This window comes from Manis javanica, chromosome 1 (assembly GCF_040802235.1).
Source record: "Manis javanica isolate MJ-LG chromosome 1, MJ_LKY, whole genome shotgun sequence".
Classification (NCBI taxonomy): domain Eukaryota; kingdom Metazoa; phylum Chordata; class Mammalia; order Pholidota; family Manidae; genus Manis; species Manis javanica.
This window is the reverse complement of record NC_133156.1, coordinates 53,866,150-53,890,980: the sequence shown is the minus strand read 5'-3', so window position 1 is coordinate 53,890,980 and position 24,831 is coordinate 53,866,150. Positions and strand designations below refer to the sequence as shown.

Sequence of the window (24,831 nt, the reverse complement as noted above, 5' to 3'; positions counted from 1 at the left end):
AGAAAAAAATGCAAGAGCAATGGGATGAGATGCAGAGAAAAATGCAAGAGCAGTGGGATGAGATGCAGAGAAAAATGCAAGAGCAGTGGGATGAAGTCCGGAAGGAGATCACAGATGTCAGGAAAGAGATCACAGAAGTGAAACAATCCCTGGAAGGATTTATAAGCAGAATGGATAAGATGCAAGAGGCCATTGAAGGAATAGAAGCCAGAGAACAGGAACGTATAGAAGCTGACATAGAGAGAGATAAAAGGATCTCCAGGAATGAAACAACACTAAGAGAAATATGTGACCAATACAAAAGGAAAAACATTCGTATTATAGGGATACCAGAAGAGGAAGAAAGAGGAAAAGGGATAGAAAGGGTCTTTGAAGAAATAATTGCTGAAAACTTCCCCAAACTGGGGGAGGAAATAATCGAACAGACCATGGAATTATACAGAACCCCCAACAGAAAGGATCCAAGGAGGACAACACCAAGACACATAATAATTAAAATGGCAAGGATCAAGGACAAGGAAAGAGTTTTAAAGGCAGCTAGAGAGAAAAAGGTCACCTATAAAGGAAAACCAATCAGGCTAACATCAGACTTCTCAACAGAAACCCTACAGGCCAGAAGAGAATGGCATGATATACTTAATGCAATGAAACAGAAGGGCCTTGAACCAAGGATACTGTATCCAGCACGACTATCATTTAAATATGATGGTGGGATCAAACAATTCCCAGACAAGCAAAAGCTGAGGGAATTTGCTTCCCACAAACCACCTCTACAGGGCATCCTACAGGGACTGCTCTAGATGGGAGCACCCCTAAAAAGAGCACAGAACAAAACACACAACATATGAAGAAGGGAGGAGGAGGAATAAGAAGGGAGAGAAGAAAAGACTCTCCAGACAGTGTATATAACAGCTCAATAAGCGAGCTAAGTTAGGCAGTAAGATACTAAAGAAGCTAACCTTGAACCTTTGGTAACCACGAATCTAAAGCCTGCAATGGCAATAAGTACATATCTTTCAATAGTCACCCTAAATGTAAACGGACTTAATGCACCAATCAAAAGACATAGAGTAATAGAATGGATAAAAAAGCAAGACCCATCTATATGCTGCTTACAAGAAACTCACCTTAAACCCAAAGATAAGCATAAGTCAAGGGATGGAAAAACATATTTCAGGCAAACAACAGTGAGAAGAAAGCAGGGGTTGCAGTACTAATATCAGACAAAATAGACTTCAAAACAAAGAAAGTAACAAGAGATAAACAAGGCCACTACATAATGATAAAGGGCTTAGTCCAACAAGAGGATATAACCATTCTAAATATATATGCACCCAATACAGGAGCACCAGCATATGTGAAGCAAATACTAACAGAACTAAAGAGGGAAATAGACTGCAATGCATTCATTGTAGGAGACTTCAACACACCACTCACCCCAAAGGATAGATCCACCGGGCAGAAAATAAGTAAAGACACACAGGCACTGAACAACACACTAGAACAGATGGACCTAATAGACATCTATAGAACTTTACATCCAAAAGCAACAGGATATACATTCTTCTCAAGTGCACATGGAACATTCTCCAGAATAGACCACATACTAGCTCACAAAAAGAGCCTCAGTAAATTCCACAATATTGAAATTCTACCAACCAATTTTTCAGACCACAAAGGTATGAAAGTAGAAATAAATTCTACAAAGAAAACAAAAAGGCTCACAAACACATGGAGGCTTAACAACATGCTACTAAATAATCAATGGATCAATGAACAAATCAAAATAGAGATCAAGGAATATATAGAAACAAATGACAACAACAACACTAAGCCCCAACTTCTGTGGGATGCAGCGAAAGCAGTCTTAAGAGGAAAGTATATAGCAATCCAGGCACACTTGAAGAAGGAAGAACAATCCCAAATGAATAGTCTAACATCACAATTATTAAAACTGGAAAAAGAAGAACAAATGAGGCCTAAAGTCAGCAGAAGGAGGGACATAATAAAGATCAGAGAAGAAATAAACAAAATTGAGAAGAATAAAACAATAGCAAAAATCAACGAAACCAAGAGCTGGTTCTTTGAGAAAATAAACAAAATAGATAAGCCTCTAGCCCAACTTATTAAGAGAAAAAGAGAGTCAACACAAATCAACATAATCAGAAATGAGAATGGAAAAATCACGACAGACTCCACAGAAATACAAAGAATTATTAAAGACTACTATGAAAACCTATATGCCAACAAGCTGGAAAACCTAGAAGAAATGGACAACTTCCTAGAAAAATACAACCTCCCAAGACTGACCAAGGAAGAAACACAAAAGTTAAACAAACCAATTACAAGCAAAGAAATTGAAACAGTAATCAAAAAACTACCCAAGAACAAAACCCCGGGGCCGGACGGATTTACCTCGGAATTTTATCAGACACACAGAGAAGACATAATACCCATTCTCCTTAAAGTGTTCCACAAAATAGAAGAGGGAATACTCCCAAACTCATTCTATGAAGCCAACATCACCCTAATACCAAAACCAGGCAAAGACCCCACCAAAAAAGAAAATTACAGACCAATATCCCTGATGAACGTAGATGCAAAAATACTCAATAAAATATTAGCAAACAGAATTCAACAGTATATCAAAAGGATCATACACCATGACCAAGTGGGGTTCATCCCAGGGATGCAAGGATGGTACAACATTCGAAAATCCATCAACATCATCCACCACATCAACAAAAAGAAAGACAAAAACCACATGATCATCTCCATAGATGCTGAAAAAGCATTTGACAAAATTCAACATCCATTCATGATAAAAACTCTCAGCAAAATGGGAATAGAGGGCAAGTACCTCAACATAATAAAGGCCATATATGATAAACCCACAGCCAACATTATACTGAACAGCGAGAAGCTGAAAGCATTTCCTCTGAGATCGGGAACTAGACAGGGATGCCCACTCTCCCCACTGTTATTTAACATAGTACTGGAGGTCCTAGCCACGGCAATCAGACAAAACAAAGAAATACAAGGAATCCAGATTGGTAAAGAAGAAGTTAAACTGTCACTATTTGCAGATGATATGATACTGTACATAAAAAACCCTAAAGACTCCACTCCAAAACTACTAGAACTGATATCGGAATACAGCAAAGTTGCAGGATACAAAATCAACACACAGAAATCTGTAGCTTTCCTATACACTAACAACGAATCAATAGAAAGAGAAATCAGGAAAACAATTCCATTCACCATTGCATCAAAAAGAATAAAATACCTAGGAATAAACCTAACCAAGGAAGTGAAAGACTTATACTCTGAAAACTACAAGTCACTCTTAAGAGAAATTAAAGGGGACACTAATAAATGGAAACTCATCCCATGCTCATGGCTAGGAAGAATTAATATCGTCAAAATGGCCATCCTGCCCAAAGCAATATACAAATTTGATGCAATCCCTCTCAAATTACCAGCAACATTCTTCAATGAATTGGAACAAATAATTCAAAAATTCATATGGAAACACCAAAGACCCCGAATAGCCAAAGCAATCCTGAAAAAGAAGAATAAAGTAGGGGGGATCTCACTCCCCAACTTCAAGCTCTACTACAAAGCCATAGTAATCAAGACAATTTGGTACTGGCACAAGAACAGAGCCACAGACCAGTGGAACAGATTAGAGACCCCAGAAATTAACCCAAACATATATGGTCAATTAATATTTGATAAAGGAGCCATGGACATACAATGGCAAAATGACAGTCTCTTCAACAGATGGTGCTGGCAAAACTGGACAGCTACATGTAGGAGAATGAAACTGGACCATTGTCTAACCCCATATACAAAGGTAAACTCAAAATGGATCAAAGACCTGAATGTAAGTCACGAAACCATTAAACTCTTGGAAAAAAACATAGGCAAAAACCTCTTAGACATAAACATGAGTGATCTCTTCTTGAACATATCTCCCCGGGCAAGGAAAACAACAGCAAAAATGAGCAAGTGGGACTACATTAAGCTGAAAAGCTTCTGTACAGCGAAAGACACCATCAATAGAACAAAAAGGAACCCTACAGTATGGGAGAATATATTTGAAAATGACAGATCTGATAAAGGCTTGACGTCCAGAATATATAAAGAGCTCACACGCCTCAACAAACAAAAAACAAATAACCCAATTAAAAAATGGGCAGAGGAACTGAACACAGTTCTCCAAAAAAGAAATACAGATGGCCAAGAGACACATGAAAAGATGCTCCACATCGCTAATTATCAGAGAAATGCAAATTAAAACTACAATGAGGTATCACCTCACACCAGTAAGGATAGCTGCCATCCAAAAGACAAACAACAACAAATGTTGGCGAGGCTGTGGAGAAAGGGGAACCCTCCTACACTGCTGGTGGGAATGTAAATTAGTTCAACCATTGTGGAAAGCAGTATGGAGGTGCATCAAAATGCTCAAAACAGACCTACCATTTGACCCAGGAATTCCACTCCTAGGAATTTACCCTAAGAACGCAGCAATCAAGTTTGAGAAAGACAGATGCACTCCTATGTTTATCGCAGCACTATTTACAATAGCCAAGAATTGGAAGCAACCTAAATGTCCATCTGTAGATGAATGGATAAAGAAGATGTGGTACATATACACAATGGAATACTACTCAGCCATAAGAAGTGGAAAAATCCAACCATTTGCAGCAACATGGATGGAGCTGGAGAGTATTATGCTCAGTGAAATAAGCCAAGCGGAGAAAGAGAAATACCAAATGATTTCACTCATCTGAGGAGTATAGGAACAAAGGAAAAACTGAAGGAACAAAACAGCAGCAGAATTACAGAACCCAAAAATGGACTAACAGGTACCAAAGGGAAAGGAACTGGGGAGGATGGGTGGGCAGGGAGGGATAAGGGGGGGGAAGAAGAAGGGGGGTATTAAGATTAGCATGCATGGGGGGGAGGGAGAAAGGGGAGGGTGGGCTGCACAACACAGAGAGGACAAGTAGTGACTCTACAACATTTTGCTAAGCTGATGGACAGTAACCGTAATGTGGTTGTTAGGGGGGACCTGATATAGGGGAGAGCATAGTAAACATAGTATTCTTCAGGTAAGTGTAGATTAAAAATTTAAAAAAAAAAAAAAAGAAAGAAAGAAAGAAAAGGGGGATTACTCCTTAACAGGATAAAACTATTGGTAAATCAAAGATCAACGCATGCTTTAAATATCCTTAATGTTGATCACTTAAAGGGTGTCAGATGATCAGCTATGGAGGTACTCTTTTCTGATAATATTCCTTTCTCTTAATTAAAAAAAAAAAAAAAAAGCAGTTACTGTGTGCTGACCTCCAATGAGTTCTGCACAGTGGTATAGAGGGCATGTCAAAGTGTGGGCAAAGGGTCTGTTTGTTTCTACGCAGAAGATCAAGGCCTAGCTTGGATACCCAGAAAATGAACTAAGATACGATATGAGGAGGAGCTTCCGGCATCAGCACTCTCTGGAGGACTCGTGCCGGGGGATGATCATCAAAAAGCCTCCACAGGGATCCGGACGATGCTGCGGTTGTGGCTGCATCCAGCCCACCATCTCCTGGACTTGCCATGAGAAGGAGGAGGGAGATGTCTAGGCTGGCATGTGCATACAGTGAGACAACGAATTTGACCGGATCTGTCTGTTGGAACTCAACCAGGAGTTGGGAGGGGTGCAAGTTGTAGCACCCCAAAATCTCATGACTATAGACTATCTATGGTTAAAAGAACATATGGGATGTGAACAGATCCCAGAAATGGGCTGCTTTAATTTGTCTGATGGTTCAAGTACAGTTGGAAAATATCCATCATATCATAGATAAATTTTCACAAATGCCTAGGGTGCCTAAATGGTTTTCTTGGCTTCACTGGAGATGGCTGGTAATTATAGATTTGCTTTGTTTATGTCACCGTATTCCTATTATGTCAATATGTGTGTGCAAATTAGTTAGTAGTTTAAAACCTATACATACTTAAGGTACTATACAAGAAGATATGTCAAAGAAATAATCAATCCTCCCAAGTTTCCTTCATATGCTACATCTATAGCTTTTCTTCTTCCTTCCTAATTACAAACTTTAAATAGAATTCGTGCCTCATATCGAATTTACCGAGTATCATAATTCCTCCAGGTGGTAAAGATACCTCGAGACAAGTGCTGGGCATAGAAGCCACAGGGCATAAATCTGCAAAGAAGTAAAAAGCTAACCTTTGCAAACAATATGGCTTCTCTCTCACTTACCAACTTTACATTTCCCTCTATGGCCCCGGAAGATGACTGGTTAGCCAGAGACGGGTAAGATTCCTCAAGGGAGGAACAACCTAAGACAGGCACAGTCGCAGGGGGGCCATCAGGTGAGAATTTGGGGATCAACAGAGGTGAGGCTCAGAACCTCACCCCCCCTGTTTTGAGAGAAATCTTCTGCATCCGTGGATGTTTTGCTGCCCTTGTCTAGCCTGGATTAATACTTAGTCCATAGGCACACACCTGATCATCTGATCATCTACATTTGCCTTCTTACAGCACTAAACTATGTTTTCTACCTTTATCTTGCATCTACCTACCACTTCAGCATTTTATTAAAAAGAAAAATAATAATAATAATAGGAGAAATGTGGGATCAACATATAAATCAAGTACAAAAATCAAATGAATATTCATATTTGACCTGATGGTTTATAGGTCATATTGCATGATCAAAACCGAAAGTTTCTGTGATGACTGCCCTTGTACTGTTCACCATGTAAGAATTTATTCACTCTGTAAGAATTCGTTCACCATGTAAGAACTTGTTCGTTATGCTTCAGAAGATTGGAGACTGACGAGAATTAGGCTTGAGATGGATTAATGATTGTACATTGAGCATTGACCCCCCTATACTGAATTTTATTGTTGTTAACAACCATTTGATCAATAAATATGAGAGATGCCCTCTCAAAAAAAAAAAAAAAAAAAAATTGGAATTCTAAAAAAAAAAAAAAAAAAAAAAAAAAAAGAGACTCCAGAAATGAACCCAAACATATATGGTCAATTAATATTTGATAAAGGAGCCATGGACATACAATGGCAAAATGACAGTCTCTTCAACAGATGGTGCTGGCAAAACTGGACAGCTACATGTAGGGGAATGAAACTGGACCATTGTCTAACCCCATATACAAAGGTAAACTCAAAATGGATCAAAGACCTGAATATAAGTCATGAAACCATTAAACTCTTGGAAAAAAACATAGGGAAAAACCTCTTAGACATAAACATGAGTGACCTCTTCTTGAACATATCTCCCCGGGGCAAGGAAAACAACAGCAAAAATTAGCAAGTGGGACCACATTAAGCTGAAAAGCTTCTGTACAGCGAAAGACACCATCAATAGAACAAAAAGGAACCCTACAGTATGGGAGAATATATTTGAAAATGACAGATCTGATAAAGGCTTGACGTCCAGAATATATAAAGAGCTCACACGCCTCAACAAACAAAAAACAAATAACCCAATTAAAAAATGGGCAGAGGAACTGAACAGACAGTTCTCTAAAAAAGAAATACAGATGGCCAACAGACACATGAAAAGATGCTACACATCGCTAATTATCAGAGAAATGCAAATTAAAACTACAATGAGGTATCACCTCACACCAGTAAGGATAGCTGCCATCCAAAAGACAAACAACAACAAATGTTGGCGAGGCTGTGGAGAAAGGGGAATCCTCCTACACTGCTGGTCGGAATGTAAATTAGTTCAACCATTGTGGAAAGCAGTATGGAGGTTCATCAATATGCTCAAAACAGACCTACCATTTGACCCAGGAATTCCACTCCTAGGAATTTACCCTAAGAACGTAGCAATCAAGTTTGAGAAAGACAGATGCACCCCTATGTTTATCGCAGCACTATTTACAATAGCCAAGAATTGGAAGCAACCTAAATGTCCATCATTAGATGAATGGATAAAGATGTGGTACATATACACAATGGAATACTACTCAGCCATAAGAAGTGGAAAAATCCAACCATTTGCAGCAACATGGATGGAGCTGGAGAGTATTATGCTCAGTGAAATAAGCCAAGCGGAGAAAGAGAAATACCAAATGATTTCACTCATCTGAGGAGTATAGGAACAAAGGAAAAACTGAAGGAACAAAACAGCAGTGGAATTACAGAACCCAAAAATGGACTAACAGGTACCAAAGGGAAAGGAACTGGGGAGGATGGGTGGGCAGGGAGGGATAAGGGCGGGAAGAAGAAGGGGGGTATTAAGATTAGCATTCATGGGGGGGAGTGAGAAAGGGGAGGGTGGGCTGCACAACACAGAGAGGACAAGTAGTGACTCTACAACATTTTGCTAAGCTGATGGACAGTAACCGTAATGTGGTTGTTAGGGGGGACCTGATATAGGGGAGAGCATAGTAAACATAGTATTCTTCATGTACGTGTAGATTAAAAATTTGAAAAAAAAAGAAAGAAAGAAAGAAAGAAAAGGGGGATTACTCCTTGATAGGATAAAACTATTGGTAAATCAAAGATCAACGCATGCTTTAAATATCCTTAATGTTGATCACTTAAAGGGTGTCAGATGATCAGCTATGGAGGTACTCTTTTCTGATAATATTCCTTTCTCTTAATAAAATTTAAAAAAAAAAGCAGTTACTGTGTGCTGACCTCCAATGAGTTCTGCACAGTGGTATAGAGGGCATGTCAAAGTGTGGGCAAAGGGTCTGTTTGTTTCTATGCAGAAGATCAAGGCCTAGCTTGGATACCCAGAAAATGAACTAAGATACGATATGAGGAGGAGCTTCCGGCATCAGCACTCTCTGGAGGACTTGTGCCGGGGGATGATCATCAAAAAGCCTCCACAGGGATCCGGACGATGCTGCGGTTGTGGCTGCATCCAGCCCACCGTCTCCTGGACTTGCCATAGGAAATGAGGAGGGAGATGTCTAGGCTGGCATGTGCATACAGTGAGACAACGAATTTGACCGGATCTGTACTGTTGGAACTCAACCAGGAGTTGGGAGGGGTGCAAGTTGTAGCACTTCAAAATCTTATGACTATAGACTATCTATGGTTAAAAGAACATATGGGATGTGAACAGATCCCAGAAATGGGCTGCTTTAATTTGTCTGATTTCTCTCAGACTGTTCAAGTACAGTTGGACAATAGCCATCATATCGTAGACAAATTTTCACAAATGCCTAGGGTGCCTAAATGGTTTTCTTGGCTTCACTGGAGATGGATGGTAATTATAGATTTGCTTTGTTAATGTCAGCCTATTCCTATTATGTTAATATGTGTGTGCAAATTAGTTAGTAGTTTAAAACCTATACATACTTAAGGTACTCTACAAGAAGATATGTCAAAGAAATAATCAATCCTCCCATATGCTACATCTATAGCTTTTCTTCTTTCTTCCTAATTACAACCCTTAAATAGAATTCGTGCCTCATATCGAATTTACCAATTATCATAATTCCTCCAGGTGGTAAAGATACCTCGAGACAAGTGCTGGGCATAGAAGCCACAGGGCATAAATCTGCAAAGAAGTAAAAAGCTAACCTTTTCAAACAATATGGCTTCTCTCTCACTTACCAACTTTACATTTCCCTCTATGGCCCCGGAAGATGACTGGTTAGCCAGAGACGGGTAAGATTCCTCAAGGGAGGAACAACCTAAGACAGGCACAGTCGCAGGGGGGCCATCAGGTGAGAATTTGGGGATCAACAGAGGTGAGGCTCAGAACCTCACCCTCCCCCCCGCTTTGAGAGAAATCTTCTGCATCCATGGATGTTTTGCTGCCCTTGTCTAGCCTGGATTAATACTTAGTCCATAGGCACACACCTGATCATCTGATCATCTACATTTGCCCTCTTACAGCACTAAACTATGTTTTCTACCTTTATCTTGCATCTACCTACCATTTCAGCATTTTATTAAAAATAAAAATAATAATAATAATAAAGGGAGAAATGTGGGATCAACATATAAATCAAGTACAAAAATCAAATGAATATTCATATTTGACCTGATTGTTTATAGGTCATAATGCGTGATCAAAACCGAAAGTTTCTGTGATGAATGCCCTTGTACTGTTCACCATGTAAGAATTTATTCACTATGTAAGAATTCGTTCACCATGTAAGAACTTGTTTGTTATGCTTCAGAAGATTGGAGACTGACGAGAATTAGGCTTGAGATGGATTAATGATTGTACATTGAGCATTGACCCCCCCCTATACTGAATTTTATGGTTGTTAACAACCATGTGAACAATAAATATGAGAGATGCCCTCTCAAAAAAAAAAAAAACAGTAATTACAAAAGGAAAAATAGTGACTAGTGGAGAAATGGACAATTTAACTAAAAGATCCAAGTTACCGTAATCAATAAGGGATAAATGAAGATCTCATGACTCCAGATGCGATCCTCTAAGAAAGAAGCAACATTACTTTTATAGTTTTCCCGCCAAAAATGCAAAATATGGATCAAATCATGAGAAGGTACAGCAAGTTCACAGAAATAGGGGTGGTCTGAAAAATAATTGGCATGTATTCTTCAAAAATGTCAATATCATAAAAGACAAAGAAAGATTAAAGAAGACTAAAGAGACATGACAACTAAATGCAATATCCTGGACTGGCCCTGGTAACAGGAAAAAAAACTCCTCTCAAAGACATTATGGGACAACTGAAAAAAAATTGGACTGTAGACTTTAGATCATAGAAAAGTTTTACAGGTATCCCTCACTTTTCAAAAGTCCACATGCCACTTTGCTTTTAGGAAAGACCTACATAGTACCTGTTTTAGCTCACCAAAAGAAATCTGAAGAGGATTTTCACTTTTGAAAAAAAAAACATAAAGAGCAAAAACCTTGGCAGCATTTGTCTGAGCGAGCCATTACAGAGGTACGTGCACCCTGAGCAGTGGGAGTGGCACCACCAAGCTCCTTCCCCAGAAACTACACTCAGCCTCTCAGCATCAAACTACCAGAGCTTTAAACTGTGCCTGTGAGCATCTGTGCTTTATGTCAATTTATTTTGTGCCTCCATTAGCAAGATGTGTCCTAAGGTATCAGAAAAGCCTGAGAGAGGTTATTTTGGGGTCTGGGAATAGTCAAAATCTTTTCCATATAAATTACTGGTAGCTTCCTCCCAGCTCTGTAACACTTCAGTTTATAGAAGTTTTCACAGGAACACTACTTTCAGAAAGAGGGAAATACTTGTATATCAATGTTAAATTTCCTGAACATGATAACTGTAATATGGTTATATAAAAGATACACTTCCTCACATACACATTAATGTATTTAGGGGTAATACTTTATACACATACACTTATACATGGAGAGAGAGTATGAAAATGGTGAAGGAAATGTGACAAGATGTTAAAAATCAGTGAATGTAGGTAGGTAAAGGGTGTTCTGGAGTTCTTTGTGTTATTCTTGCAACTTTTCTATATATTTGAAATAATTTAGAATAATAGTTAAGACACGTTCCATGTTTTCTCATTGCCTACTGAATGTACAAATCCTTGACTCAGTATTCACATGAGATCACTTGAAATACAGTCTCAGGATACTTTTGTACCTTTCTTCACTGTGACTACAAGCTTTAATCAAACTGTACATTCTTAAACATTTTCTTGGACTCCATGAACTTGCCCACAACCATGTCTAAAATATATTCCCCTCTTCTACATTCCCACTTATAAAAGTCTAATTTCTCTTTTCCAATACCTATCTTCCTTACTTTTTCTATTACCTGGATGTAATCTTTCCTTAAGAATTTAACGAATCCAGATGATTAGCAAATCAGGCCACAATTTAAAAGAAGAGGAAGGCTGATATGCTCAGTATAAAACATGTAGCATTTAAAAGTAACTGCAGAATAGTCTAAAAAAATTCAGAGGTATATGACCAGAGATCAGGGAGAGAATAGAGATGTAAGGGTCATATACTCAGAAAGAGTAACTGAAGCTATAAAAATGGGTGAGTTACCTCAGAATAAATATGTAAAGAGAGAGTAGGAACAACAATTGCACCTAGGAGAACATTTGTTATTAAGGATAGCAAGAGGGACAAAGAAAAATACACAGAAAATATGGTCAGAGAGGCAGAAAGAGAACCATGACATAGCCTCCAGGACACTAGGAAAGAGGAAAACTTGAAGCAGTGGTAGTAAGGTAATACTGCATGTGATAGCATATTCAAAGAGAAAAGAGAACTAAGAAGAGATATGAACAAAAAGAAAAAGGAAAAAATGAGCCATGCAGGGAGTAGTTTCAATGACATTGTGAAGATAAGGCCCAATGAAGTTTATTAAAATTTAACGAATATTTAATGAATGTCTACTATGTGCCAAACACTGGATTTAAGGAAAGAAACAGACTGGGATTAGCAATGGATATACATTAAAGGTTGGAGAAAGCAGAATGTAAAAGGGAAGGAAAAAAAGTCTATATAATTGTTATCTAAATGGATTCTTACCGGAAGATGATAAGATTCATCCTGTGTAATTTGAGTCTAAGAACAACATAAAATGTAAGGAAAATTCAAGTTGCCTGTAGCACTGGTTTTTCTATTAATAAATGTATATTAAGTAATAAGAATTATAATACATTTTTAAAACATAATTGTTAGTTTTTATAAGTTGGTTTAAAACTGTAATCAAAATAATAAATTGTAAGGAAACCTTTTGTTTATAAGAGGCTATTTATAACACAGCATGTTATTTTAAATTGTTAAATAATTGTTACAAGATTACTTGATGTCTAGTAGAAGGACTCTTGCTGAGCACAAGAAAATCTGGCAAATTTAAGATTCTGGCCAGAGCAAAATTAAACATAATCTAGTATGTTTATTAAAGTGATTGGATCTAGATTAACACTCAGAACTGCGTCCAGGTTTTTTGCACACTGCTCTGCTTATTCAAATATTCTTTTCACCTAAGAAACCACTGACTACTTTTTCCTCCTAATCCCCTTTGCTGCCATATTCTTCTTAATTGGGTAAGTAAAATAGAGTATCACTAATCTGAACATTGGTTTATATGTCATTATTACAAACAATTTATGCTATTACTATTGCAATATTACATGAACAGTAATGAGTTTCCAATGTTACACTGCATGTTAATATATATTGGGACATGCATGTGAAGGAAAAAAACAACTATTACGATTTATCAATTCATGTGGCATTGTTAGTTACATAAATTTTACTTAACTTAATTGTTGGAGAATCCAGAACTTCCAATTATTTTAATATTTAAAACATTAAATTACATCTAATTTTGCTCTGGTCACAATATCAACTCAGTGTTGATGCAGCTTGAGAACATGGTTTAATTTATGAGTTGTTTTCCAGGAATGAAATAATGACATCAAGGCCATAACTCAAAGCAGATTTTGTTAAATACACTAAATTGGACTAGCATCCATAGAATGGAGGTGACTATATGAAGTAACAAAGAATGTATAATTTTATATTGCAGTTAAAATGATTATCTTCATAAGTATGGATGAGTTCTGTAATCTGCATTAAAAAGTTGGCATTAAAGTGCAGATTTAACAGACAACTGTAATCCCTTTGCTCAGTAAATTTCAGTCAACATTCACCTTCTGCACTCCTCCACTCATCCCTACACCTGTGGTTTACTCTACACACTATTTTAAGGTATTTTGTACTTTTAATTATGACAAACAGTTATAGCATGGTAGCCTCATTTCTATAGCTCTGTACATTTAATGTGACAGTAAAACTAGTGGTCTAATATGATCCTAGGGTAACTAAATTGTTAGGGAAGCCAGTCTTTTTTAATAAAACAAAAACTGTGTTAACTTACTTTTACTAGGTAATTGTTGGCATTTCAGCCTGAGTCTGTATTTTTCATTTTCTTCAAGCATTTTAGAAATGACTTTGTATACTTTATTCCATACTGAAACCTTAAAAAGATAAGCACAGTTAAGGAACACTGAGCAGAAAACCAGGAATATATTAAAACGGAGGCAACTGGGATGACAACTACATAGCATGTCAATTGATATTGTTATGAAGCAATATTAGCAGTAAATGTTATTGTTTTCCCATGATCACTGAATTCCCTGATATTTCTCTCAACTTCCTATCATTTTCTCTCTGTATTATTTGAATTAACTGCCCTGGATGAAGTTTCCTTTCAAAGACAATGTCTATGAAGTCCTACCTAAAATGAATTCCAACACACTCAATTTTGTTCTGAAAGGTGATAATAGTGAATTTCTATTCCTATGTCTAAACCACAGGGCAATAATTTGACTTGTTAATGTATTTTATTCTAGCTAAGAATTAAGCATTCCTTCTAGAACATACCAAAGTGAAATTACTAGAAAGCATGATTATACTAGAATAGAAAGAATGAGGACTATGAAAGCAAACAGATAGATGTAGGCTCAAATTCTGGCTTTGCCACATACCAGCTGCCTGACACTGGGAAAATGTTTAAATCTCATCTAAGAATAACATACATTGGATCATCAGAATTATGTAAGGCACTTACCCCAGTGTCTGGCACACTGTAGTTATAAGTAAATATTAACTGTTGCTCTTTTCTTCCCACCCAAGAGAAATTGGTTTTTAGGAGAAATATGTCTTAGTAAAGTGGGAAGATGAGATGCACATTCAAAATCATTTGCTGCAAGTCTTAGTCATCTTGAATGCTATCTTATACTATACATGATTATAAATCAAACAAACTTAAAGCTCAGAAACTATACAATTTTATGTGTCATCAATTAACAATTTCTTTGAACTGAACCGTAAAATATGCGGTGGAAAACAAAGGTTAGTAGAGCAACTGATTTTGAATATGTTAAAACACTTAAGTTACCATGACATTTGGACAACCAGAGATGAAAATGGCAGTAAAGGTTCGTCTTTGTCAGCTTTCCCACTAGAAAATTTAATGTACATTCCTTGTCTTTAAAAGAGCAGTATGACACTAATATAGATACATTATTCTTTTCTGCGAAATCCATGGTTTTCTTCTTATATTACACTATCTGCCAGAGCTTGTTATATTCTATGGAGCATATATTTTCACGGCTTGAAAAAATCTCCCAGTGGGTTATATTTTGCTAAAAATGTGTTTTGTACTTTGAAACACTAAAAGGACTATTCCATATGGTTACCAAATATTTCCAAACCCAGTTCCATTTCTGCTACATTAATTCTATTTTCTCATTTCAGTAAATTAAATTTTTCAAAAGATGAAACTATTTTTACTCTCTTGAGTATCCTCACACATTTGTATTTAAAAAGGGTTAATCTAAAAATACAAATATTGTTATTCCCCATTACAATAATATACCTTTTTCTTTTTCTTCATTATTTTGGAAGCCTCATTCAAAGGAATGGGAAAGTCATACTTCTTAGCTAAATTCTCCTTGGCTAAACCTAATTTTTAAAAAAGAGAATGAGAAGGTAAAATATCAAGGCAAGTGCATATTTTAAATGATTCACTATCCTGAGAATAGTGACAATTATCAATGTCTCTTGAGCTCTCTCTGGGGACTTTTATACTTCTTGTTATATTTCTGATCACTAGACAATACCAGTTTACCGATTAGCTTATATTATGAAGAAAGAAAACTAGAGATAAAGTACCTTGGAAGAGTCTAGGAAATCTCATTCCTTTTCTAATTCAAAAAGCAAGTTCCCAAATGGTTAGCAATAGAGTAAACAAATACCAGAAACTACAGTTTGCCCCAGTGTATCTCTATCATCTCCTTTCTTCCTCGTTCAACTCCAGATATGCATTATGCTTCCAGCTACACAAAATAGCATGTGGGTCCTCAAATAGGACCCAGAGCCTTTGCGCATGCTGTTCCATCTGGCTAGAACACTGTTTTCTCTGGAATACCATCTTACCTGAGCCTTTCTCCATCTCATTTCTGCTCTACCACCAATCTATACCTGTCTCTCTTCTACTCATTTAACATTTAACTTTCCCGTTGCCTTCTCTGCTATCACAAAGCACCCTATACTCAGTTGTCATAGGATTTATCCCACTGTTTATTTGAGAAGTGTTTTATTCTCCATTAGAAATCTAGTATCTAATATAATACTAGATATCATAGATATTAGATACTCAAAAAGTATTCCATTTGTTAGTGAATTAGAGCATGTTCTCAAATGGCATTTCCCAATTTGTGAGAAGGATGCCATTGATTCTGGGAGGTGTACAGATATAGCACTAAAGAACATTAACTCACATGGTAAGAAACTCATTTCTTCTACAATTATTTTCAGTCTTCTGATGCATCAATAAGAAAGTTGGAGTTTGGAACTAGTATATTATTAAGACTTCTCTAAGACTTACTTATGACCATAGACAATCTATGACCACAGGCAACCTTCAGTAGACAACCTATTTGGCTAGAATTTAATAATATTATTTTGCCTTTATTAGATTTCTTAAATTAATTTCTATTTATGACAAATGGTACAGATTTTCCACTGAGGTGATGATGTAAAGTTCTTTAAAAAGAAAGTCAAGAGGAAGAACTGCACCTATTTAAACAAATACACTAAGTAAATATAGTACAGATGCTAGGCAGATATGGCATAGAAAACTAACTCAAATTTGGAGAACTCTGCTTTTCATATAACCATATGTATCTTTACCTCCAAATGCCTACAATCAATACTACACTTGCATCATTCCCAAATGTTTTCTGTAAGTCTTACCTAACCTAGACATATACTCCTTGAGGTCAGGATAGGAGCCAACAAATTTATATGTGATTAGTTGGAAATATATAATATGTCCAGGAATACAAAAGATGTGTAAAAGAAGAAAGACAAAATTTATTCTTCCACTTACTTTGTGTACCTCACTGAGGCAAGAGACAGTGCATACCATAGACTTTGTCCCAATGTGTATTTCAAATCTTTCTCTAGTCCTCTTTCTACGTAGTCTCACCCAGTCAAAATCTCCTTCTGGTTCTTCCCTAACCACTGTCCATCACTGATCCATACTTGGGGCTTTGCTCACAAACTTTTCCATCTATAATTCCTGCCTATCTCAGCAACATGTAAATCTCAAGGAGCTCCCACCACCATCAAGCCTTCCCTGATTTCCTCATCCCCAAAATAGTCAGCACTTCCAAAGCATTATTTGTACCTCACAATAGCATTCACCATCCTCTATTACATACAAATCACAAATATATCTGTGAGAACAGTTCTGTGAGAACAGGGAGCCAGCCTGACTTATTAGTCTTGTTTGAGATGTTAAAAGGGTTACCTGATTTGCCTGCCCTTGAATTTCTTAACTTCATAGCATCTTACAAACAGCTTACAAATTGATCTTCCCAAAGTGGCCCTTGCTCTGATAACTTCACTCCACCATTCAAAATCTTCAATGACCACAAAATGATAGTCTCCTACACATTCCATAATCTGGTCCAAAACTTATTTTTTATTCACTCAGTAAATATTTAGTGCATACCCACCATCCACTGGAATAAGCACCCCCTCCCTTCAAGCCATCTCTGCTGAATGTGCCAACATTTACTGGGTATTTATTCTATACCAAACACTGTGCAAAGCACTCTGGATTCATTACCTCACTTAATCTTCACAGCAACTTGTAAAGGTAGGAACTATTATCCCCATTTTTCAGATAAGGAAACTGAGAAAAAGATTCATTAACTACCATGGCCAACATTATACTGCTAATAAATGATGAGCCAAGATTATGTCTTTCTGACCCTTGATAATCTCTACTGTCCCAGTCATAATTTCTCCATTCATGTCTCTTGACTTCCTGCCTCTAGGCCTCTCCTTTCCCTGAACTATCAAGGAAGGCACTTACAAGGTGCTTCTTTTACAGCATTCATGCCCACCAGCTTATATTCCCATTATTCATGGATAAGTCCCTTGAGAGCAGGATATCTTGTCCATCTGTGTCACTAGCACCTAATCTAGTGCCCACAAGGTGGTGAATGTTAAACAAATGCTGTTGTATGGATAAATAACTCACCTTTGTTCCCCATAGAGAACCAGGCATGAGCATTTAATGAATGTCCACTTAATATTAATATTAAATACACCTAAAACTGGGTAAACCTTTAACACTTTTGGCTTGATTTAAATATAAGTCTATTCTATCCCAGGACATCCTCCCATTGACTCTATGCCTGGTTTCGCAAGCACAGCAGGGTGTACATTGGGGTTAATGGCTCTATCATCTGCCCAGTTGCCTAGCATACAGACTTCAAACCTGGCTTCAACCCTTCCTTCTCCCTCTTTTAGTCATTCATTTATCCTGTCCATTCTGTCTCCACTGTCATTGCCTTAGTTCAAGCCCTTTATCTTTCCACTGGACTAATACAACTGTCTGGTAACTGGCCTCCGGCCTCCAATCTCTCCCATCCTGACTCCCTTCCAGTTCTCCTTCATCCAGATCTGATCATGTCACCTCTGACACAAAGGAATAGCAAAAAATTACAAAATTTCAAAACTAAACCTCAGAACAAACTCATTATTGTCATTTCCTACCCCAACGAAGTAGCCAACTAGGAGAAAACCACCATAGGTCAGCACAGCCTAAAGTTTCAACAACAAAATGCTGGTTTCATAATCTCAGCTCTTTGCTACCCAGTAATTTCTACCTGCCATGTGTGGGAATCTCCAGTAGTAATTCTTCCATCCTGTCAGTTCCCCCTATTAGCTTCTTCAATTGTTTTTCAGTGTTCTTCACTTCCTGTCCACTACCTTAGTGCTGGACTGTTATGTGTCTCTTTGACCTGTGGTGCTAAAGCAATAGAGGCTCTCTATCTGATCCATTTAATCCTTCCCTCGATTCCTGCTCTCTTGCGTTTCTTTAAGGCTGAAGAGCTCCCCACCACCACCCCACCACTATCACCATTATTCCTAGAATAAACCTTTTAACTTGTTTTTATTATTGAAAGAAGCTGGAAAGCCAGGGTAAAGTGTCTTCTACTATTTCTGGATATTTTAATCTCCAGCACAGGGTCCAGAAATAAAACCTGAGTGCCTTTTAACAATGGGACACTCAGAGGGACATGGAATCCAAAATAATGCCCCTGCTTGAGAATTTCTGAAGGCTTCCCACTACAGATCATTCTCAGGAGTCAACCAACTTGTACAGGATTCTAGGAAGACGGTGGAGTAGAGAGAGCCTGAATCCTCCTTCTCCCACCTAGACACTGAATCTACACCTACACACAGAGCACTTCACCCAGAAGAAGATCAGAGACTGAAAACAACACTTCCTATACAAGGAGGAACAAAAGGATCACCAAAAAAAAAAAAAAAAAAGAAATCAAAATGGCAGAAGAGATGGTAACCACAGGAACCCCACCCCACCAGCAGAGGGGAGGAGGACAGATAGCATTGAGAGAACCAGGCATGGACTCCCTGCCCTGAGGAGTAGGAAGAAGCCTTGCAGTTTAAAGCATGACTAGACCATAGTGAAAGAACCCAAGTTTCAGAACTAAACATCCACCACTTGGCAAGGAAACCATTGGAGGTAATCCAGGATTGGAGGAGCTGGCCAGAGCCACTGTTTGTGCTCCTTCAACACATCTTAGTGCAGCTAAGAGCAGGATCTTGGTGCACACACCAATCTCAGACTTTGTCTATGCAAGACCCCTGTGCCCATACCTGGGTGTGCCTGCAGGAAATCCAGCAGTCCTACATTGCTGCCTGTTGCCATTCACTACCCAGCGCCCATCAGCAGTACCAGTAAGTTCCCCAGCACACAAGGAGGGTGTATGAATCTGCTGGTTCCACCAACTCCCCAGTGCACTGTGGGAGAACACACATTCAGGGATGACCCCTGGCCACCAGTGTGATCCAGCGGACACTGAAGCAGGAATTCCCCAGAGCAGCCCAGAGTGCACAGGTGCCTCAGGGAAATACACATACCAGTGTCTGATTCTGGCTTCCAGCAGACTGGGAGGTGCCAATGCAGAAATTTCCTAGCATAACCCAGAGTGCAAGGAGGCTGCAGGAAACATGTGCATGCATGGTGTCTGATCCTGGCCACCAATGGGATTGATGGGCACCAACGTGAGAATTTCCCAGAACAATCCAGAGTACATAAGGGCCAAGGGAGAATGCATACACACAGTGCCTGATCCTAGCTGCCACCAGGACTGTGGACACCAAAGCAGAAATACCTGGGAGCAGCCTAGAACTGCAGAGTCTAAGGGAGAACATACACAGAGCCTAACTCCACATAGCCAGCAGGATCTGGTATGTGCCCAACACAGGAATCAGGAATCTTCTGGAGTGGTCCCAGAGTATGCATGGGTATATGGGTGAGAATGCACAGGGGACTCAGGTGGCACCAATCTAGGAGTTACCTTCAGTGCACTCCTGGCATCCTACTGGCCCACCACACTCCCCCAACCAATGCAGAATCCACAGATGTCCACCCAGGATCTTCTCCAACTGCCCCCAAGGCCACACCTCCAAGAACATGCCCTGTGAGCCTCAGTACCATGAAAAGCCTGTCTCATACTTGCTCAGCCTCCAGCTTGCCAAACCATGAGTCACATGTAGTCTACACAGGGGACTTTCCCACACAAGGCCAATTCCTCAAGACTGGGAGAGTGAGCCCTTTCAAACTATTCATAGAACCAAGCACAGAAAATCATAAAAATGAAGAAACAGAGGAATATGCTGCAAATAACAGAACAAGAAAAAAAAAAGGAAAAAACCCTAAATTAAAGAGAATTAATCAATCTACCTGATAAAGAGTTTAAAGCAGTTAGAAAGATACTGGACTTAAGAAAACAATAGCAGAACTCAAGGCAGACCTTAACAGAGAGATAGAAAACCTAAAAGGGAACCAGTCAGAGATGAATTCAATACATGAAATAAAAAATGCACTGGAGGGGATGAACAGCAGACAAGAGGATGCAGAAGAACAGATCAGTGACTTGGAATATAGAGTAATAGAAAGCTCTCAAGCTGAAAAGCAGAAGGAAGAAAGAATTAAAAGAAATGAGAATAGGGTAGCTTTGGGACAGCAACCAACATCCTAGCATGCATATTATAGCAGTCACAGAAGGAGAAGAGAAAGAGTAGAACGGAAACTTTATTTGAAGAGAAAACAGCTGAAAACTTCCCTAACCTGGGGAAGGAAACAGTCTATCAGGTCTAGGAAGTGCAGAAAGCTCCAAACAAGATGAACCCAAGGAGGTTCACACCAAGACACATCATAATCAAAATATCAAAGATCAAAGACAAAGATAGAATATTAAGAACAGCAAGAGAAAAGTAATGAATTTTAAGGGAAACCTCATAAGATTATCTGCTGATTTTTCCATAGAAACTCTACAGGCCATAAGGGCATGTAGTACATGATATATTTAAAGTGCTGAACAGAATAATCTACAACCAAGAATACTGTACCCAAAAAAAGTTATCATTCAGTATTGGAGGAGAGACAAAGAGCTTCACAGATAAACACAAGTTAAAAGAATTCACCACTCCACCACTAAACCAGCCTTATAAAATAGAAGCAAGAAATTTAAGAAAGGGAAAAAATTCCACTAGTAAAACAAACATATAGCAGAGGTAGTAGATCAATTACTTAAAAGCTATCATGAAGGTAAAAAAGAAAGTAGCAAAAGCAATTACACAATTATAAAAGTAGTGAAAAAAATTAGTTAAGGGAATCACTTAAAAAGGTGTAAAAGAAGATATACATAAAACAATGAGGAGGGCAATTAAGAAATGTAGTGCTTTTAGAATGCATTCAAACTTAAATGACCATCACTTTATTATAAATTGTTATATTCATAGGGTATCATTTAAGAACCCTTTGGTAACCACAAACCAAAAGCTTATAATAGTTACATAAGAAAGAGTAGGGAACCCAACCATAACACTAAAGAAAGTGATAAAACACAAGAGAAGAGAGCAAGAGAGGAAGAAAGGATCAGAGAAGAGCAACAACAACAACAAAACAGGAAACATTTAACAAAATGGCAATAAGTACATATATATCAATAATTACTTCAAATGTTAATGGTCTAAATGCTCCAACCAAATGACACAGGGTGACTGAATGGATAAAAAAATCAAGACCCATCTATTTGCTGCCCACAAGAGGCTCACTTCACACCTAAAGACACACAAAGACTAATACTGAAGGGATGGAAAAAGATATACCATGCAAACAGGGATTTTAAATAGCTGGAATTTCAATACTTATATCAAACAAAATAGTCTACAATACAAAGAAAGTAACAGGAGACAAAGAAGTACACTACATAATGATAAAGACATAAGTCCAACAAGTGGATGTAATAGCACCCAACATAGAAGCACCTAAATATATAAACCAAATACCAACAAACCTAAAGGGAGAAACTGACAGTTAACACAATAATAGCAGGGACTTTAATACTCCACTTATATCAATGGATAGATCATCCAGATAGAAAATAAAAATAGAAATAGAGATGTTGAATTACACATTAGACCAGATGGAGTTAACAGATATATACAGAACATTTTACCCCAAAGCAATGGAACACACATTTTTCTCAAGTGCACATGGGATGTTCACCAAAACAGATCACATATCAGGACACAAAACAAGTCTCAACAAATTTAAGAAAGTCGAAATTGCATCAAGCATCTTCTCAGACCACCATGGTATGAAACCAGAAATCAATTATAAGAAAAAACAAGAAAAAACACAAACATATGGAGGCTAAACAACACGCTTCTAAGTAATCAATGGATCAAGGAACAGTCAAAGAGGAAATCAAACAATATATGTAAACAAATGAAAACAAACACAACAGTTCAAAATATGTGGGATGCAGCAAAATCAGTTCTAAGAGGGACATTTATAGCAATATAGGTCTACCTGAAGAAACAAGAACAATCTCAAACAATTTAACCCTATGACTAAAGTAACTGGAGAAAGAAGAACAAATAAAACCCAAAATTGGTAGAAGAAGGGATATAATAAAGATCCAAGTGAAAATAAATAAAATAGAGACAATAGAAAAATCAATGAAACCAAGAGCTGGTTCGTCGAGAAGATGAATACAGCACAAAACACTTAGCCAGACTTATCATGAAAAGAAGAGAGAGGACACAAACAAAATCAGAATGAAAAGGAGACGTTACAACTAACACCACAGAAATTCAAAGAATGTATGAGAATTCTATGAAAAATTATATGCCAACAAACTGGACAACCTAGAAGAGATGGATATACTCCTAGAAACATACAATCTCCCAAGACTGACCCAGGAAGAAACAGATAATCTGATCAGATCAATTACTAGTAATGAAATTGAATCAATAATCAAAAATCTCCCAACAAACAAAATTCCAGGACCAGGTGGCTTCATGGGTGAATTTTATGAAACATTCAAAGACAAGCTAATACCTTTCCTTAGAGTCTTTCAAAAAATAGAAGAGGAGGGAATACTTCCAAACTCATTCTATAAGGCCAGTATTACTTTAATACAAAACCAAAGACACTACAAAAAAAGAAAACTACAAATATCCCTGGTGAACACAGACACAAAAATCCTCAACAAAATACTAGCAAATCAAATTAAAAAAAAATAAAAAGGATCATTCATCATGACCAAATGGGATTTATTCTAGTAATACAAGGGTATAATATCGGCAAATCAGTCAATGTGATACACCACATTGACAAAAGGAAGGATAAAAACCGTATGATCATATTAAAAGATGCTGAAAAAGCATGTGACAAAATTCAACATCCATTCATGATAAAAACTCTCAATAAAGTGGATACAGAGGGAACATACCTCAACATAATAAAGGCCACACATGGCAAACCCACAGCCAATATCATACTCAACTGTGAAAAGCTGAAAGCTTTTCTTCTAAGATCAGGAATAAAACAAGGATGCTCACTCTCACCACTTTAATTCAACATAAGTACTGAAGGTCCTAGCCCTATCAATCAGACAAGAAAAAGAAATAAAAGACATCCAAATAAGTAAGGAAGAAGTAAAACTGTCACTGTTTGGAGATGACATGACACTACATATAGAACACCCTACAGATCCCATAAAAAAAAACTATTAGAACTAATAAATTGATTCAGCCAAGTTGCAGGATACAAAATCCACTTACAGAAATCTGTTGTATTCCTATATATTAACAATAAACTAGCAGAAAGAGAAATCAAGAAAACAATTCCATTTAAAATTGCATCAAAAAGAATAAAATACCTGGGGATAAACCTAATGGAGGAGCTGAAACACCTGTACGCTCTGAAAACTGTAAAACACTGAAAAAAGAAACTGAAAAAGACACAAATAAATGGACATCTATTCCATGCTCATGAAAAGGAAGAATCAATACTGTCAAAATGGCCATCCTGCCTAAAGCGATTTACAGATTCAGTGCAATCCCTATCAAAATACTAATGGCATTTCTTGTGAAGTAGAGCAGAAAATCCTAAAAATTCATATGGAATTAAAAAGGACCCTGAATAGCCAAAGCAATTTTGAGAAAGAAGAATGAAACTGGGGGTATTTTGCTCCCTGATTTCAAGCTATACCTCAAAGCTACAGATTAAAACAGCATGGTTCTGACACAAGAACAGACCAATAAATCAAGGAACAGAATAGAGAGACCAGAAATAAACCCACACACATATGGTCAATTAATATATGACAAAGGAGCCATGAATATACAATGGAGAAAAAACAGTAAATGGTGTTGGGAAAACTAGACAGCTATATGTAAGAGAATGAAACTAGATCACTGTCTTGCATAA

The 24,831-nt window shown here is 37.6% G+C and overlaps 1 protein-coding gene across 1 annotated transcript in view; it reads right to left on the bottom strand.

The window, feature by feature from the left end:
* C1H5orf47 (chromosome 1 C5orf47 homolog) overlaps positions 1-24,831 on the bottom strand; it is a 48,558-nt gene that overhangs the window by 8,371 nt on the left and 15,356 nt on the right. The window contains exons 2-4 of the mRNA XM_036995121.2: positions 15,379-15,464; positions 13,876-13,975; positions 12,519-12,554 (exon numbers count right to left, since the gene is read on the bottom strand). Coding sequence (XP_036851016.2) covers positions 12,535-12,554; positions 13,876-13,975; positions 15,379-15,464 — 206 coding nt within the window. The 3' untranslated portion in view covers positions 12,519-12,534. The remainder of the gene's footprint in view (positions 1-12,518; positions 12,555-13,875; positions 13,976-15,378; positions 15,465-24,831) is intronic.